This window comes from Lemur catta, chromosome 18 (genome assembly GCF_020740605.2).
Source record: "Lemur catta isolate mLemCat1 chromosome 18, mLemCat1.pri, whole genome shotgun sequence".
Taxonomy (NCBI): Eukaryota; Metazoa; Chordata; class Mammalia; order Primates; family Lemuridae; genus Lemur; species Lemur catta.
In genome coordinates, this window is record NC_059145.1 from 13,293,951 (window position 1) to 13,309,435 (window position 15,485).

At 44.6% G+C, this 15,485-nt stretch overlaps 1 protein-coding gene across 3 annotated transcripts in view; it reads right to left on the reverse strand.

Moving 5' to 3' along the window:
- Positions 1–15,485, reverse strand: part of ITPR1 (inositol 1,4,5-trisphosphate receptor type 1) — a 321,821-nt gene that overhangs the window by 105,504 nt on the left and 200,832 nt on the right. For all 3 annotated transcript variants that reach the window (XM_045530791.1, XM_045530793.1, XM_045530792.1), the window contains 2 exons: positions 2,191–2,323; positions 1–191 (listed from right to left, as the gene is read on the reverse strand). In XM_045530791.1, coding sequence (XP_045386747.1) covers positions 1–191; positions 2,191–2,323 — 324 coding nt within the window. The remainder of the gene's footprint in view (positions 192–2,190; positions 2,324–15,485) is intronic.

A 15,485-nucleotide genomic window follows, 5' to 3' on the forward strand; every position in this document is an offset into this window, starting at 1 on the left:
CTGTATGGTGGTGTTGCCTCCTTCCAGAAGGGCAATGGCCAGGAGAATGCTTTCATGGAACACTCGGTCACTGGACGCGTTCATTATGAGGTCGATTACCAGATTGGAGGCCCCCTCCTTGTCAAGGTGACACTGAACCTCAGCCAGGCTCATCTCACCCCTGCTCGTGGAACTGGATCCGGAACCTCCCCCTAGGAAGATGGAACGTTGTGTTTACTCAGCACAATCAGAGCGGCTAACGTTCATCGCATACTTAATGTACACCAGTACTTTACACACTAAACCCCTTACCCATATTATTTCTTTTAACTCTTTAATAGCACTACAAAGAAGGCACTAATTATTAACACAGAGAGATGAAGTCACTTGTCCAGGGATACTGCTTGTAGGCAGCAGAGATGGTATCTGAACTCAGGCAGGTAAGATGAAGAGAGAGATAACACTTCCAGCAAGTGACCTCAAGCCATCCAGCGAGGACTCTCCCTTCCGTTAAAGCACAATAACTTGGGGCAGAATTACTAAGAACTAGTTTGAGTTTAAGAGACAAACTAAACTCAAACACTTCTCAGAACACTCTTAAGAAAGGTTAGCCTACAGGGATTATTTTGGCCCTCTTTCTAACAACCCCTCCCCCAACCCCAAACTCACCCTTTCACATAATGTATCTCTTGGTTCATTCATTCAATATTTACTCAGTACTTGGCATGGAGCCAAGAGCTGGGGTAGGGGAGTAAACAAAACCGAGTTCCATCCTCACTGTGCTTGAGATGAGATGAATGTCCTTAAGAAGAGAGTACCTGAGCCACTTAGTAGAATGGGTTCTGATTATGTCTGGAAAGTACATATTTGAGAACTTGCCTTGCATTACTATTGGCAATAACTGAAACATTAGTGCACACGTAATAATGGATTAATCAGTTTCAGAAAGTGGAAAATCATCTATCGGTCCTTCTCTGCAGAGCTCAGTTCAAAGGCCTCCTTGTCTGTGCTGCCTGTCCTTCCTCATGGCCCTACAGCCACGGTGCAAGGTAGAAACTGGGTCGTGCGTCTTCCCTGCTCCAGCTTCCTAGAGCAGCGTCTGCCTTATGTTTCCAAATCCCCTCATGGTGCCTCCCAAGGGCCTCCCATGTTTGTTAAATGACCCCACTACAGAAAGTAAAGAGAAACAGTTTTGAGAGGCTGTGTGAGGAACTTCCCCATGAATTTGGGGGTTTGAAATGCTCAGTTTCCATCTCTGAGATGCCCTAAGAACTGCTTCTACCCTGAAGCCTGCACGGCTCCAGGAACTGGGCAAGATACACGTTAAGGTTTCACCTGGTGAGAAATCCAAGCTCCCTCCCTAGAATTTGCCAGGACACGTCTACCCAACACTGAGCATGGAACCCGCTGAGGATCAGAAGCTGCCCCAGAGTCATCACCACAGGATGGAATCACATTTGCGCTTTGAGCATTGAGCTCCCTAAAAAGCCCACCTAGGCAACACCTACCGCTGGGTTCCATGTTTTTGCAACTTTTACCTGTCATTGTGCTTAAAATGATCTGAAACACTTTGAAGGATCTATTTTTAAGCACTTCTGTATAGGGATGTTTTTTGGTAAACTCCCATAAGAATATGCAGATGCACACAGCATGGGCATCAGAATGAGAGATATCAGATTCAAATTATAGACCAGCTATTAACAAGCTTCCATTTCCTCTGTTAAACTGGGATAAAGCCAGTACCTGCCACCGAATGAGTAACTTGGAGGAGAAAATGAGATAAAGAATGCAATAAGCTTAGGAAAGCCCCTGGCACTCAGTAAGTGCAGAATAAACGGTAGCTTTCACTATCCTTCCTGCCAATACCATCATCATTTTATGGGATGACATGAGTGCTAACGACCACAGGAAAATCTGCAATAAAATCAAGTACCTTGAGTCATTCGAGTATCACCAAGAGGCTCACTGCATGGGAAAGAGGAGCAAAAGGCATAGCCAATACCTAAGTGCAGGGAAATGCTATTTTGCAGGGAAATATGTTTAGGCATCAATTTAATGGTAGATCAAAAGACAAAACAAATTGCTAAAAAATGCACTTACAACACAAATTCATCTGCTGTTAGAGTTTCAACCTGTTAGGCAGAAACATGCAGCTGTCACGTGACACAGTTGATTCACACAAGAAGTTCATCAGCACACCACACAGCCTACCTCCTCCCCCAGGCTTGCTGGGTCCTCCTGGTGATAGTGGGCCATTGCCAAAGCTGGTAAGGCTCTCTCTTCTTCCTGAAGGTCTGATGTTTCCATAGTAACGGTTGACCAAAATTTGCCTGAGTGCCTCACCCTTAATTCAAACAGGATAATGAAATCAGGTTCTGCATTTAATGGGTAACTGAGAGACCAATATTCAAAAAAACACAGGGGTACTCAGTTATAATTGGCCTAGTTTCACTCAGTGAAAAGATAAATTATCAATCAAAGCATTTAGAAACTCTAAAGTTAATTTCAATATTTTCTCAGAAAACCAGATCATTTTTTTTAAGGCACAAATCTAGAATATTGACTATCTGAAGTACCCTCTCATGTAGTGATAAGACAGAAGAGTAATTTTGAAGGGCAATGAACAATAAAAATCCCTTTGGGTAAGTTGATAAAATTTGGACGAACTGAAAATTTTACGGGTCAGCTTCTACTCTCCAATATAAAAATGTTATTGCAAGTACAGGGTTTATTCCCAAGGTCCTAAAAAACAGTAAGCTATCAGAGCACTAGAGTATAATGATGTAATAAACCCAAAGTAAGCCTTTCTTACAAAAATAGTCAATGGGCCAAATGGTAAAGAAAAAATAATGGTATGGGAAATAAATTATTGGCAGATATCAGATACGTCCCATCAAAAATAATCACCATGGATGAAATGCCATTTTGTCTGGGATTTGCTTTAAAATAACAGGGGAGAGGAGGTAGTGGGGAGGGATAGAGTTGATAGTTGTTGAAGCTGAGTTATGAATGGGCATCATCAAAACTCTTCTGACTTGTTTGTGTCTATTTCAACTTTTTTGCAATAAAAAGTTTTAAAAATATAAATATCGAAAGAATCCTGACAGGGGATCTAACAGCTCTTTCTCATAACTCTAACCAAAAAACACCACACTTTGATCTGTTCAGTAATACTAGGGGACAGCGGCAAGCCAGCAGCACACAGTCCCAGCTTTGTCACACCTTCAGCCATGCTCCCAAGGGACGCTCAGACCCTCTCCTCAACTGTAGGTTTCTAAAAGTCAAAGGCTGGCTGAATGTCCCCTGGACTCTTTCCCCGGGACAAAGTAGTAAGGCATGGAGTTCCTCTGGTGCCATCATCAAGAGAGGTGAGTGAGAAGTCTAGCAGAGAGGGGAGGTGTTAAAATCTGGCAGGTCTCTAAAATAGAGACTCAAAAGTTCTTCTGAAGAGACCTGCAACTGGAACATGAGTCAGTAGAATTTAAAGTGATTTGTTAATAAGCTCTGAGAATAGGTCTGGAGATTTTGAGTGAGGTGTTTGCAAAACAAGACAGGAAGGATAGACAGGGAGAGGGAGGGCGCCCGGGGCGGGGGTTGGGGGACCACGGAAGGAAGGGGGAAAGGCAGAAACCTCTGGGCTCTTGTCAGCCCTCAAAATTGCGCAAAGTCCCAGGGCTACCGGCCAGGTTTCTCTCTTAATCCCTGCCGCTAGTCAAAGCCTCCAGGGACAGATTGGGATGGGGGAACAGGGGAGAGGAGGCAGGGGAGATGGAGGAAAGGGGACTGATTTTTAAATGAATGTGTAGGAAACAGAAAATCCCAAGTTTCCTCTCTCCGCTGGACCCACAAATACATCTCTCATCGTAGTTCGGCAAACGAGGGTAACTTCCATGAGCTCGTGAAACTCACTCCCCACCTGGACTGACTGTAAATTCAAAATTCCAAGAGTGCTTCAAATGGGGAAGTTATTCATGATGTTTCAAGCACTTTTTAAACAAACTGCTCAAAGGTGGGGTAAAAAAATCCAGCACAAGATTCTTTAACGGCTTAGAAAACCCCACTTCATTTTAAAGACATGGCTTTACTGGTGTTCCAGTCTCAGGCACCAGTACAAATCCATCACCGCTCTCCAAGGCAGTCACTGGGAACGGGCTGATTTAAAAGGCTGACTTCCTAAGAGAAACACAAATTTTAAAGGAACATTCAAGAAAACCCACAGAGAAAGAAATGAGGGAAAGCAAAGCTTCCCACCATGTTGAACATGATAGATTAAATATGATTTCCCTTCTTTAATATCATGATGCATCTATTAGATTTACTCTCAACAAGACACAGACTTTTGGTTCCAACAACAGGAATGGCCGGCAATTAACATCCTAACTCTCTAACTGCACCCCCTTTGGCACCCTGAGAACACTGTTTGCGAGGTGGATGGCTGGTGGAGACCTGTAAACCGCAGCCAGGGAAGACAGCCAATGTAGCCATCGCAGCCAGAATCTGGAAGAACACAGGGTTGAATGGCCAAGTCCAAAGAAGTATGGCGGTGACCAGTCAACAAACAGGCATCCCTCAAGGAGGTCTCCACTAGAGCCTGTGCTCCACGATTCTTCTTGGGGCTGGAGTGATTCAGTTAGATTTTCGGTTCCTGGTGGTTGGTTTTGTATTTTTTTTCCTCCCCTCTTTGTGGTTTTGAGGGTAAACAGCAAGACCCTGGTCAGTTTGCAGTCAAGCAGGCAGGAGGTAATGAAAGGAGCACGTGGACTCCAGGAACTGGAAGTCCGCATTTATGCAGCCTGGATGCCAAACTGAAGTTACAAAGGGATCTCACATTACCATTTTGCCTCTCCTTCCACAGAAAAACCCTAGCAGTTACCATAGCAACCGATGCATCAAATGGTACATTTTCCCCCATAAGAGAATATCATGAAATGTGCTCATTATGGGGGGAAAAAAATTCCACCCCACAAACTTTTATTTTTTTTTCCCCTCTTAATTATAAGGTTTTTGGCACATACTCATCTCACCACCTCTACACACAAAAAATTTAAACTGCAAGGGGGAAAAAAAAAAAAAACCAGAAAGCAAGTGGAATTTTTTTAAAACAACAAATGGATGAGATTCATTCGTTTTTTTAAAGAATAAAGATTAAGAATTTTAGGTAAAAGGGGACAGAAAGAGAAAATGGATAAGAATTATTAAAAGTTATGCAAATCCCCAGTGTGAAAACTTGGGTTCAAGGAAAATTCTGTTTTTCTCAGCCAGTGGTTTAATTTGGGAAAAATTAAAATCTGTAGAGAAAAGCCTTCCTAATCATCTTGATATAAATTACTCAACAACACTAAGCTGTTCACGATGTACCAGGCTGAGAAATCTGATTGCAGATGGAAAAAAAAAAAAATGACTTCCCAAATAACGTCACTTCTTCAGCTTTAACATTTGGCTGTGCAACCCTTTTTAAAAATAATACCAGTTTTTTTTGCCAGCAGTTTACACCTACAGTATGCAAACAAATATCAGATGTTTGTCTTGGTAAGAAATTCCACACACATTATTACCTAACACTGAGAAAAGAAAAAGTCAAAAGAGTTTCATTTGTAATAAGTGTCAGGTTAAAACAATGAAAACTGGTAGCTCAGTGATGTGGAGCCATGAAACCAAGCTCCTACCCGGCCACTGCACTAAAACGAGTTTCACTTATGTCAATTAAACAAGCGGCTAATGAACTGTGTAGGAGCAGAGCCCGTGTCCTGCAAGGCACTAAGGAGTTAATATCGCCACACTCACAGGAGAGGGAACTGACCGTTTTGTTTCCCAGGTTCCAGCCACTTAAAAATCATGTGCCTCAGGCAAGATCACCCTCTCATGTGAGCTGTGAGCCTCTCACACCTTAGTCAGCACCGAGGTAGTGACTGGATTTAAAAATACCTTCCTTCTCCTACTCCTGTTGCCTACAAAATCACCTAAGTGTAGTTCAGTCTGCAAGGTAACCATTTAATATAATAGTTAATGTCCTTTATCATATTCCAGCCACTGTGCTAAGTGCTTTTCAAACAGCTCAGTAGACAGTTCTAAGGGATGGGGTCTATTATCCCATTGTATAGCAGAAGAAACTGAGGCACAGGGAAGTTAAATATTTGCCTCAAATCATACACCTAGTGCCTGGCAAAAAGAAACATAAACTCGTTTCTCACTCTGAAGTGCATGGGCACAGGCAGCGTTCAATACCAAGTCCCATGAGAGCTCAGGGCATGAGGGACAACTGTACGCCTCTGCCTAAGATCTTTACTCCTAATACCCAGGGTAATTGTTAAAGGGCAGACAAGGATGGAAAATACGTGAATTCAAGGTGTCCTTGGTCCACGAAATGTGGGAGACACAGGATGCCAGACATCCTGGCAGATTACAGCATTGCACCTTGAATTCTGCTGAAATGCCAACTTCCTGGGAACTATTCTCTGGTCCTAGTCTGAGAAATCACAGTTTCTTTCTCCATCAGAGCAGGAGAACGAAAGGGATCTGGGATGTGGTGGGACTGAGCAGGGGCCAGGGTGTGTGAGCAGAACGAATCATCAGGCTACCCATATATCTCAGGCATAAATTCTGCAGGACACCAATGCCCACAACTCCAGGGCAGTCGTTACAATGATGAGTCATTTTCTAACACCATGACCTTGGGCAAGGTGCTTAACCTCTCTGAGTCTCAATTTCCTAATCTGTGAAGTGGGGATGAAGGCTGTGTCACTGGGTCAGTGCAGCATTAATACAAATTGATCAGTGGACACAGGTAAAAGTCTTAGCACAGTAATTGCATATGATAAACTCTCAGAAAACCAGGCCACGTAGTTATCTTCCAAAAATGGGAAACATAAAAATCAGCAAGCTCGTGAATGTGTACAACCGAGTAGAAAATGGCTGGCAGTGCACCATCAGCACCCTCAGGAAGTATCTACCCCGTGGCCTAGGAATTCCTCGTCTAGGAATCTATTCAAGAGGCACACATTGGCTCATGTCCCTGTCAAAGGAAAAAAACGATGAACCAGTTGTTAACTTTGGGGAGTTCAGGCAGCTGTTAACTTTCAAAGATTTTTAAAAAATGCTCAGATATAAAATGACAAAAGCAAGGTACAGAAGTTGTATACTTAGAATAATCCCAATGGCAATGCAAGTGCGGATGTGTCTGCTGGCACACACGCTCACATGTGTAAAAAAAAAAAGTGGGTAGAAGGAAATCTTTATTAAAATGTTGGCAGCTCTTATGGCTGCATAGAAGGAAATATTAGCATGTTAGTGGCTCTAATGGCCGGGTAGCGTAATTATGAGCCTTTTTTCATTATAATTTATTATGAATTATCTATAATGATCATCAGTCATTACAGAAAAAAATTTTTTAAAGATTTCACCTAAGTAGAAAAAGAAGGACAGACATGTAAAGCTTACTTGGTCATTATTTGGAGGCTGGGTACAGTGCTCTGATCAGGTGGGTAAGAGGCAGAACTGCCAGTTAGCATCATTCACACACAGGGCTATGAGTCAGTTAATGCTTTAACAACATCAACAACAACAGAAGCTGCCTTTCAATCAGTGTGTGGCTGAGGCAGGTGTTAGGGTCATCGGCTCCCAACAACCAAGACTCAAGGCTACGTACCCTTTTATGGTCTTCCAGCTGCCTCAGGGGTGGACTTGCTTCAACCTCCTGCTAAGTACGCAGAAATTCCATTTTAAGTACCACACTAGGGAGACACTACCATCTTCAGCATCAACACAAGCAGAATACATCGAGAGCTCACATACAGCCAGGAGTTACACAAAAGGAGAACAGGTCTGTTTTTGTTTTTCCCCCAAATAATCATGCTTGATTCTTTAGACACTGCGTAACAACTGTCCCACCCCCACCCTCACCCTTGTGTGCTATTTAAAATGGGCAAATATTATGATTTTTGGCCAACTTTATTGCAAAGATCCTGAAAAGAAAGTTCTATATTATATATTGTTACATTAACCCAAAAGGGGATGTCAGGCAAGACTCAACGGGGCAGGTCCTTAGGGTTCACACATGCATCATCGCAGAGCACATGCACAAGGACATCAGAACACACGCTTCTGAGCAGCCACAGACATGGGACCACGGCTCTCCCCACCCACCAGCAGACAAGTACTCTAATAAAAACTGTTAGCAATGAAGAGCTCTGATTAGAATATCAGAGACTGATCCTTAGATAACATCCACACTGCAACTTGGCTGTTTGATGTGTTCTTGTTTTCACTTTTTAATAGACTCCTTTCAAATAAAGTACACTTTACCTTGAACTACTGTGATTTTTTAAGTTTCCAAAATTAAATTTTGAAAATTGGAAATGTGTTTCCTCAAAAAGCTTCTCTATGATCTTACCCACTTTAATAAATTTTAGTCCCTCGTTTACCAAGTTTAGTTAGCGGCAAGAAGGACGGAACAAAAAAAGTGCATTGTGAAACCACAAATTTATTAACTGTGTTCACTGAAAGTATAAGTTAATATCCAGAACTTCAAAACTGCATCATCTCTGCACAGGACCCAAAGTCAATTTTGTTTAACAACAGTGAGGTCTTAACATCCTCAAATTTCTCAAGTGAACACCTCAAGACTAAGACAGTTTTATGCGGGAACCTTCGAAGAGCCCCGTCCTCCCGCCTGGAGGACGGCTGGTTTAGCGCCAGCTTCTTAGCACTTCCCTTCCACACCGAGAGCCACAGCCGCGTCCACGAGAGCCACGATCAGTTCCCAGGCAGCCTGGAGACCTCCCTCCTACCTACCACCCGGACAGACGTTTCATCACGACAGTTCAGACACTCAACCACACAGCTGGGAAGCACCCATATTTGCTGGCGCTGGCACTACAAATATAGGTGGGCAACACACCTCTGCGGCGTTCTCAGAATCCGGAGCCGGCGGCAGCTAGTTGGGAGCAAAACGGAGCTCGTTAGTCGCGGCACTTGCATCTCGTGGGCCACAGAGAAGTCCACAGACCAACACTCAAGGACAAAACACAGGACGAAAGATCAAAGAGGAGGTGACCTTGCTATGTCACCCACTGAAGTGGGCTTCAGCAATCAAAGTGACCAAATACTTTCAAATTAAACTGAATGTGGTTGTGCTGGAAGAGAACATTGGCCTGAGATGGAGAAACACATTTAAAATAAGGAAAGAAACAAAAAAATCTACCACTAACCAAGAAGGAACTATGTCTTAAAACAGAAGGTGTCAAAGGAAGAACCACCGCACATCTGGGAGCGAGCCACAGTGACAGTGTGCATCCCACGAGGCTCGGGGAGGGCAGAAGGGGACAGAGATAACAGCAGGGGCCCAACGCTGGGAAAGGGCCGTGTGGCCACTGTGACAAGCACAGGGCTCTCTCCTGTGCCTCTCCTTTCTCCCCATCCCGTCTCGCAGCAGAGTAAGACCCCAGCTCTCGGGCTCAGGGGCAGAAGCCTCCCCGTCCAGTGTCTCTGGGAGGAGCAGTGTCCCCCGCGTCCAGTTCAGGATTGCTTTGAGGATGGCCATCCCACCCCCATGTTTCCCTCAGAGGCTTCATGGACTGGGCTCCCCAGCCCCGCCCCCGCTGGGCCACGCAGCCACCTCCCTCCAGTCCATCATTTCCAACCCACGGGTGACAGACAAGAGGATGCCTCCAAAGGACACGCAAGGAAAGCGTTAGGGCGCATGTGGTGGCTGCGAGAAGGCTGTGCCTGGAGACAAGTCCACGGCTCCACGTGAAGACAGTGCCACAATCTGTCTTCCAACTCGTGCTCAGAGCAGGGAACCGATGCCAGGTATGACCGCCACACCCCTCCCGGGCCGCTCAGGACCAAAGTCACACAGCAGTGGCGTGGCTGACTGGCGCGAAGTATACAGTTTGGGGCCAGGGGATGCAGCCAAGGCTCTCGCTGCAACTGTGTGACCTTGGCCCCTGACAGTGCCCCAGCGACGCAGCACACCCCTCCCGAGGCCAGAAGGCGGCTGTCGGGTGGCAGGGCAGAGCCTTGCTGAAAGCATGAAGGACTGAGGCTGTGCAATGTGGTGGCGTCTGGATCCAGCTCAGCACTACCCATTTGGGAGTTTAACCCTCAAGATGGAAAAAATCCTCTTACTACAGGGCTGCTATATTATGTAACCTAATGATTTCTGTCTTTTTTCTAATTCCCAGTAAGTAAAATGAAATAAAGTTCCTGGACTTTAAACTATTAATGCTTTGCCGAAGACAAGAAGGCACGCACGGAGGGCTGCTCCCTCAATCCCAGACAGAAGACCTTTCGGGCTGAGTCCAACTCCACCAGCCTCAGAGAGAGGATTCCCTCTCAAGTATTTACCCTCCTGTTAGGGGTGGTGACACACGGTGGCAGAAAGGGCTTGTGTGTGGCAAGGAAAGTAAAAACAGAGCTCAGGTATGTGTAATTTTTAAATGATACACATAACATCACAATCCAACATTGGATTTTTAAAGCTACCCTTGCATTCCGTATGCTTAGGCTAAAGAACTAAAATTGTGTAAACATTTTTGCTGCCTGCCCTTAGTGCAAAATGAACACATAAGAAAAAGCAGAATTAAAGCAACTGCCCATATGTTTGTTTGTTTATTTTTTGAATGAGACAAAGGTCTCGTTCTGTTGCCCAGGGTGGTCTTCCAACCCCTGGGCTCAAGCGACCCTCCTGCCTGAGTAGCTGGGACTACAGGCCGTGAGCCACCGCACCTCGCTTGCCCATGCATTTTAAAGCAGCCAGAGATTAGAGGGAAAGAAGCTTTATTTTCTACTGTCTGCATCAGCCGCACTCCCACTAACACATCCTTTACACTGATCCTGTACGATTAGAACAAAAGGGTTACAGGCATGGATTTACCATAGGAACCCACAGAGCTACCTACCCTCTTACTCCTTTGCCAATCAAAACAAAAGCTAAGAAAATAAAGAAGATGGAACTGGAACTAGTGTGCCATTTGTCTGCTTGAATTCTCTTGGCTGGGCTCTCTTTGTCCAGAGAAGCATCTTGAATTCTTTCAGAATGGCCAAAGGTAGTATGTATCTATTTCTTAGTCATTCAGAGGGCAGGGGTTATGTTTTACGATTATACTGACACTGTTTCCTTCCTAAATTGTTGTCATGTTTATTTTACAATTAGTTTAATTATTTTTGTTTTGTTTTGAGACAGTGTCTCACTCTATTGTCCAGGCTAGAGTGCAGTGGCGTCAGCCTAGCTCACAGCAACCTCAAACTCCTGGGCTCAAGTGAGCTTCCTACATCAGCCTCCCAAAGTGGTAGGATTGCAGGCATGAGCCGTGTCACCTGGCCTAATTAATTCTTTAAAAATGAATTTAAATTATCTTTCTTTTCCTTAAAAATTTCATGAAGTTGTTTGATACAAGAGAGGATGCTTTACAGCTTCAGGAATCAGTATCTAACCAGAAGGACAATTTTTAGTGCGATCCATTTATAGAATAGACTAGAAAACCGGAGAGCACTGGACAGAAGTCATGTGACCATGGCTCACCAAGAGCGTGGCTTTGGCTCTCTGTGTGACCCTGAGCCAGTCACTGACCCTCTCTGAACAGGCTGCTGACCTGTTCGAGGAGTTCAAGGAGACTGGAACAGATATTCTTTAGGATTCCTTCCAGCTAAAATATTAAGTAATGCTCAGTATATTTTCAGTAAACTTCATTTCATAATATCTAACAAGCAAGTTTCCTAAATAATACAACTTGCTAGGACACAAAATGTTTTCATTCACAGAAAAGGCCAGACCATGCCTGGTATGTAATTTGGTAAAATCACCAACAGCCTAGACTGCATACTTCCTCCTATAAGGATTTTCGCTATGTTTCCTTGAGGATAGGTTTATTTTACAGCAGTAGTAAGCTCCAATTTTGATAAACATAAGCATTTTAATAAACTATGTATGTTCAGATAAAAGCTACACAAATATCATGTATAATACCCAAAGCAAAAGATTATGTTTAATAAATGCAGTCACAGTTTTATTATCAAAGTTAATTTTTTTTAAGATGAAAGCTGAAGCCCTCAACAAACACATTTTAAGGGAGAATGCTTGGAGCGCACGGGCGTGTCTGAATCTCCTGCGTTTCGTATCCCCCTCCTGAGTCCCGGGACCAGTCACTGTATTTCGGTGCTGACACCTCCAATCCAGGTGCGTCTCCCACAGCCACAGGGGTCAACAATGATCTGACGTGGCCCAGTTTTGGGCTCAGAAACCAACGGCTGCCCCATCACCTCAGCATATCTATTCCTTGACCTTTAGTCTTCCCCACGTTTTTAGACAAGGTCAGTAAAATGTAACTTAAGAGAAAAAAAGACTCCCAATGACTGGCTTTTAAATAGAAATTCAAACTGCAACTCAAGTCACTGAATCCTAAGCGTCCTTCCTGGATGTGGCCACTGCTCAGGGCATCGTGACAAAGGTCCCTGAGTGGTAACTGGGTACGTAGGGAGAAGACACTGCTCTATTCACCTCCAACACATGCATAACGTGCCTAACGCTTCACCACGGGAGCAGTTTCTACTATAAATGAGGGAAACGGTGGTTTGTCATTCTTAAATAAAGAGAAGCCCACAGACTTCCTAGGGTTACTATTGCTGGTGTCTGCACAACAGCACCCTCCCACTTCCATCCATCTTCCCATCCATTTTCTGTGTGCCTGTCACAGGCCAGCACAGAGCACAGCCTGCAAACACCCTTTGGTTTCTACAGCCCTCAGCAGGAATCCCCCTGCTGCCCTTGGGCTTCTAGAACTTTCCTTTGAAAGAGAATGTCTCTTTCTGTGGACCACCCTGGGCAGAAACTGAATGCAATTCGAGAAAGGTTAACTGCATTACAGACCCAGTTATCAGCATATCGAAAGGAATTTATACCTCCAGCCCTCCTGAACGGTCTTCAGAGTTCCTTTTCATTCACTCATAACCTCAGAGGAGGGAGACACACAAGCAGTGAATGGGCTTTGCAAATATGTTTGCTGGGCCCTGTCCTTCCTCAGCCTTTGAAAACCCACTTCAAGAGAAAAGAAAGCTTTAAGGAAAATTAGGCTAAAATAGAAATTATCTAGCATTTCAGTAGAACAATTTTAAATCTTCATAACAGCTAAGGCAATTCTCTTTATTAACTGCATTCGTTTTTTAGAAACAAAGCTAAGTAAATGTTACTTAATTCCAACAATGTAGTTTCACCTATATTTTATGGAACAAGTTCATCAGAACTCAGTAGTGAAAGTTCATTTTTTAAAAATGCATTCTGACATGCCTAAACTAAACAACTTCGATCATTATGGAATAATCTCAGCATTAAAAGAAAAAAAAAAAAAAACCTTGCACAGACTCGGCAATAGCTTCTGTATGCTCCGAGTGGAGCTTGCTCTGTGGTTGCCAGTGTCTAACAGTAAACAGCCCCACTGCATTTATTGGCAATTACTGCTGAAGGTCACACATCAGCAGTGAGCCTAAATTCCAGGAAAAAAAGCTCTTATGTAACTGCCGCCTGAATGTTGGCAGGTGCCCAACCCAGCAGTTCACAGCAATGTAGAAAAAGTAGGACACCTCCACCCTGGGTTGGGCGTCATGAGAACGCCCCCTGAAGGTGAAATTTAATCATTCTGTGTTTCTCCTCCCCCCACCACCCCTGAATTTTACAAAGTTCCCTGTTAGTGGCATCTTTTGCAACTCAAGGTGGAAGCAAATGAGGTATTAATATGAGCAGGCTGCAGCCACCCCGAATAACTGGGAACGTTACTTAGCTTTTTTGCTGCAATGAAGGACAGCAAAGTCGCTACCTGACCCCAGTGGCTTCAGGGGTTCCATGGGATAGTGATTCAGTGGGGATCACATCTCAAATATGTAGAAATGGGCACATGCACTGAGCTACAGCACACACTTCCTGAGGGCCCCATTCCTTCCCAGAGTCACACGGGAAAACCAGGTGCACTCTCTTCTGCTCACCGCCTTCTGCCCCAGGTTTGAGTACCTTGTCAGAATCATCCCTCTAATTAGTGTGGCACTTCACAGTTTAGAGAAGTGACTCACATAACTTACCTGTCATTACCTGACCTCCCTGCTTAGGGAGAAGTCCTCGGATTCCATGTTCCCATGATTCCATGCACTCCTCCTTTCAAACATTTCTCAGGGTTGAGAGCTGTCATTTTACATTAATTTGTATTATTGTCTATCTGCCCCACAAAACTATAAGCTTCAGAATGGCAGATACTGTGTCCATTTGGGGCACCATTGTACCCAAATCCTGCAACACAGTGCCTGGAACATAAGGCACTCAAACAGTGGTCACAAATGAATGTCTTTAGCATCAGCTTGTGTCTGTTTTGAGCCAAGATTGGGCAGACAAGGGAACTTTATGGGGTAATGGAAACATTCCGCATCTTGATTTAGGCGGTGGCTACACAGGTGTACACACAGGTACCAATTCAGCAAGCTCTGAGTGGAAGGAACACTGAGGCAAGGAGTGTCTGTCTCTCCTTCACTCCATCTGTCCCCCAACCCCAGCCCCAGTGGAAAAGAGAAAACCAGGGAGTAAGGATGGAGACTCTATTTGCCAAAAAACAAAAACCCTTCCTCTTCCTGGTTTTAAACAAAATTTTTTAGAGGGCAGCTGGGAAGGCCCCAACCCATGCACTTATCTTGCAGGGAATCTACAATTGTCCTCACTTCACCCTGTTTTCTCAGCACAGTGACAGGGACTCTGCGGGCTTTTATTCAAGCCATCCGCTGCGCATCTCTCTTGAGAGCCCAACTGGCCTTCATCATCAAAGGGCGGTGGCCCTTCATCCGGGGACCAGGGGCCACCAGATAGGCCTCACACCACCTCAGGGGCTGTCCTCCTGTGTTCAGAATCCAGAACATTGGGTGTGCAGCCCTGCCTCGCTCCTGGGCTGGCAGCAACTCTCACTGAGTGTCGGCAGAGCTCCAGCTGTGGCTACAGGTTTCCAGGAGCACACGCCGAGCAAAGGCTTGGCGGGGGAGAGAAACCACAGGAGCTGTGGGGGTTTCCGGAACAGCATCGATGACAAAGGCCAATCAGGCATCTCCTCCAAGAGGGCCAGACCCACCAGCCTGAGGGACCGTGGACAGGGTGTTAGTATCCCAGGGTTCTGACAGTTGCCATGGGTAACAACGCAAAGGGGATCCACAGTTGCTTCTTCAGGGAATTTTCAAAGAATCCAAGTGGCTGCCAGAACATTCTTCTTTTATAAACAGACAGTATTCTATTTCCTAGAGGATAATTATAAACACACCTGCTCTAACTGTGGAATCTTTCCATAAGTGAGCAATAAACTCCGAGCCAGGAGACCCAAGTTCTATCTTGAGCGAGCAAACACATCAACTGATTACTATGGTGCAAAACAGTATATTAATAACACCGCAGATTCTGATTAGGGAAGGTTTTCCTTCCCTGACTTAATTTGCACTTAAGCAGATAGAAACTCAACCTCAGTATTTCAAAGGAAAACTTTAAACCA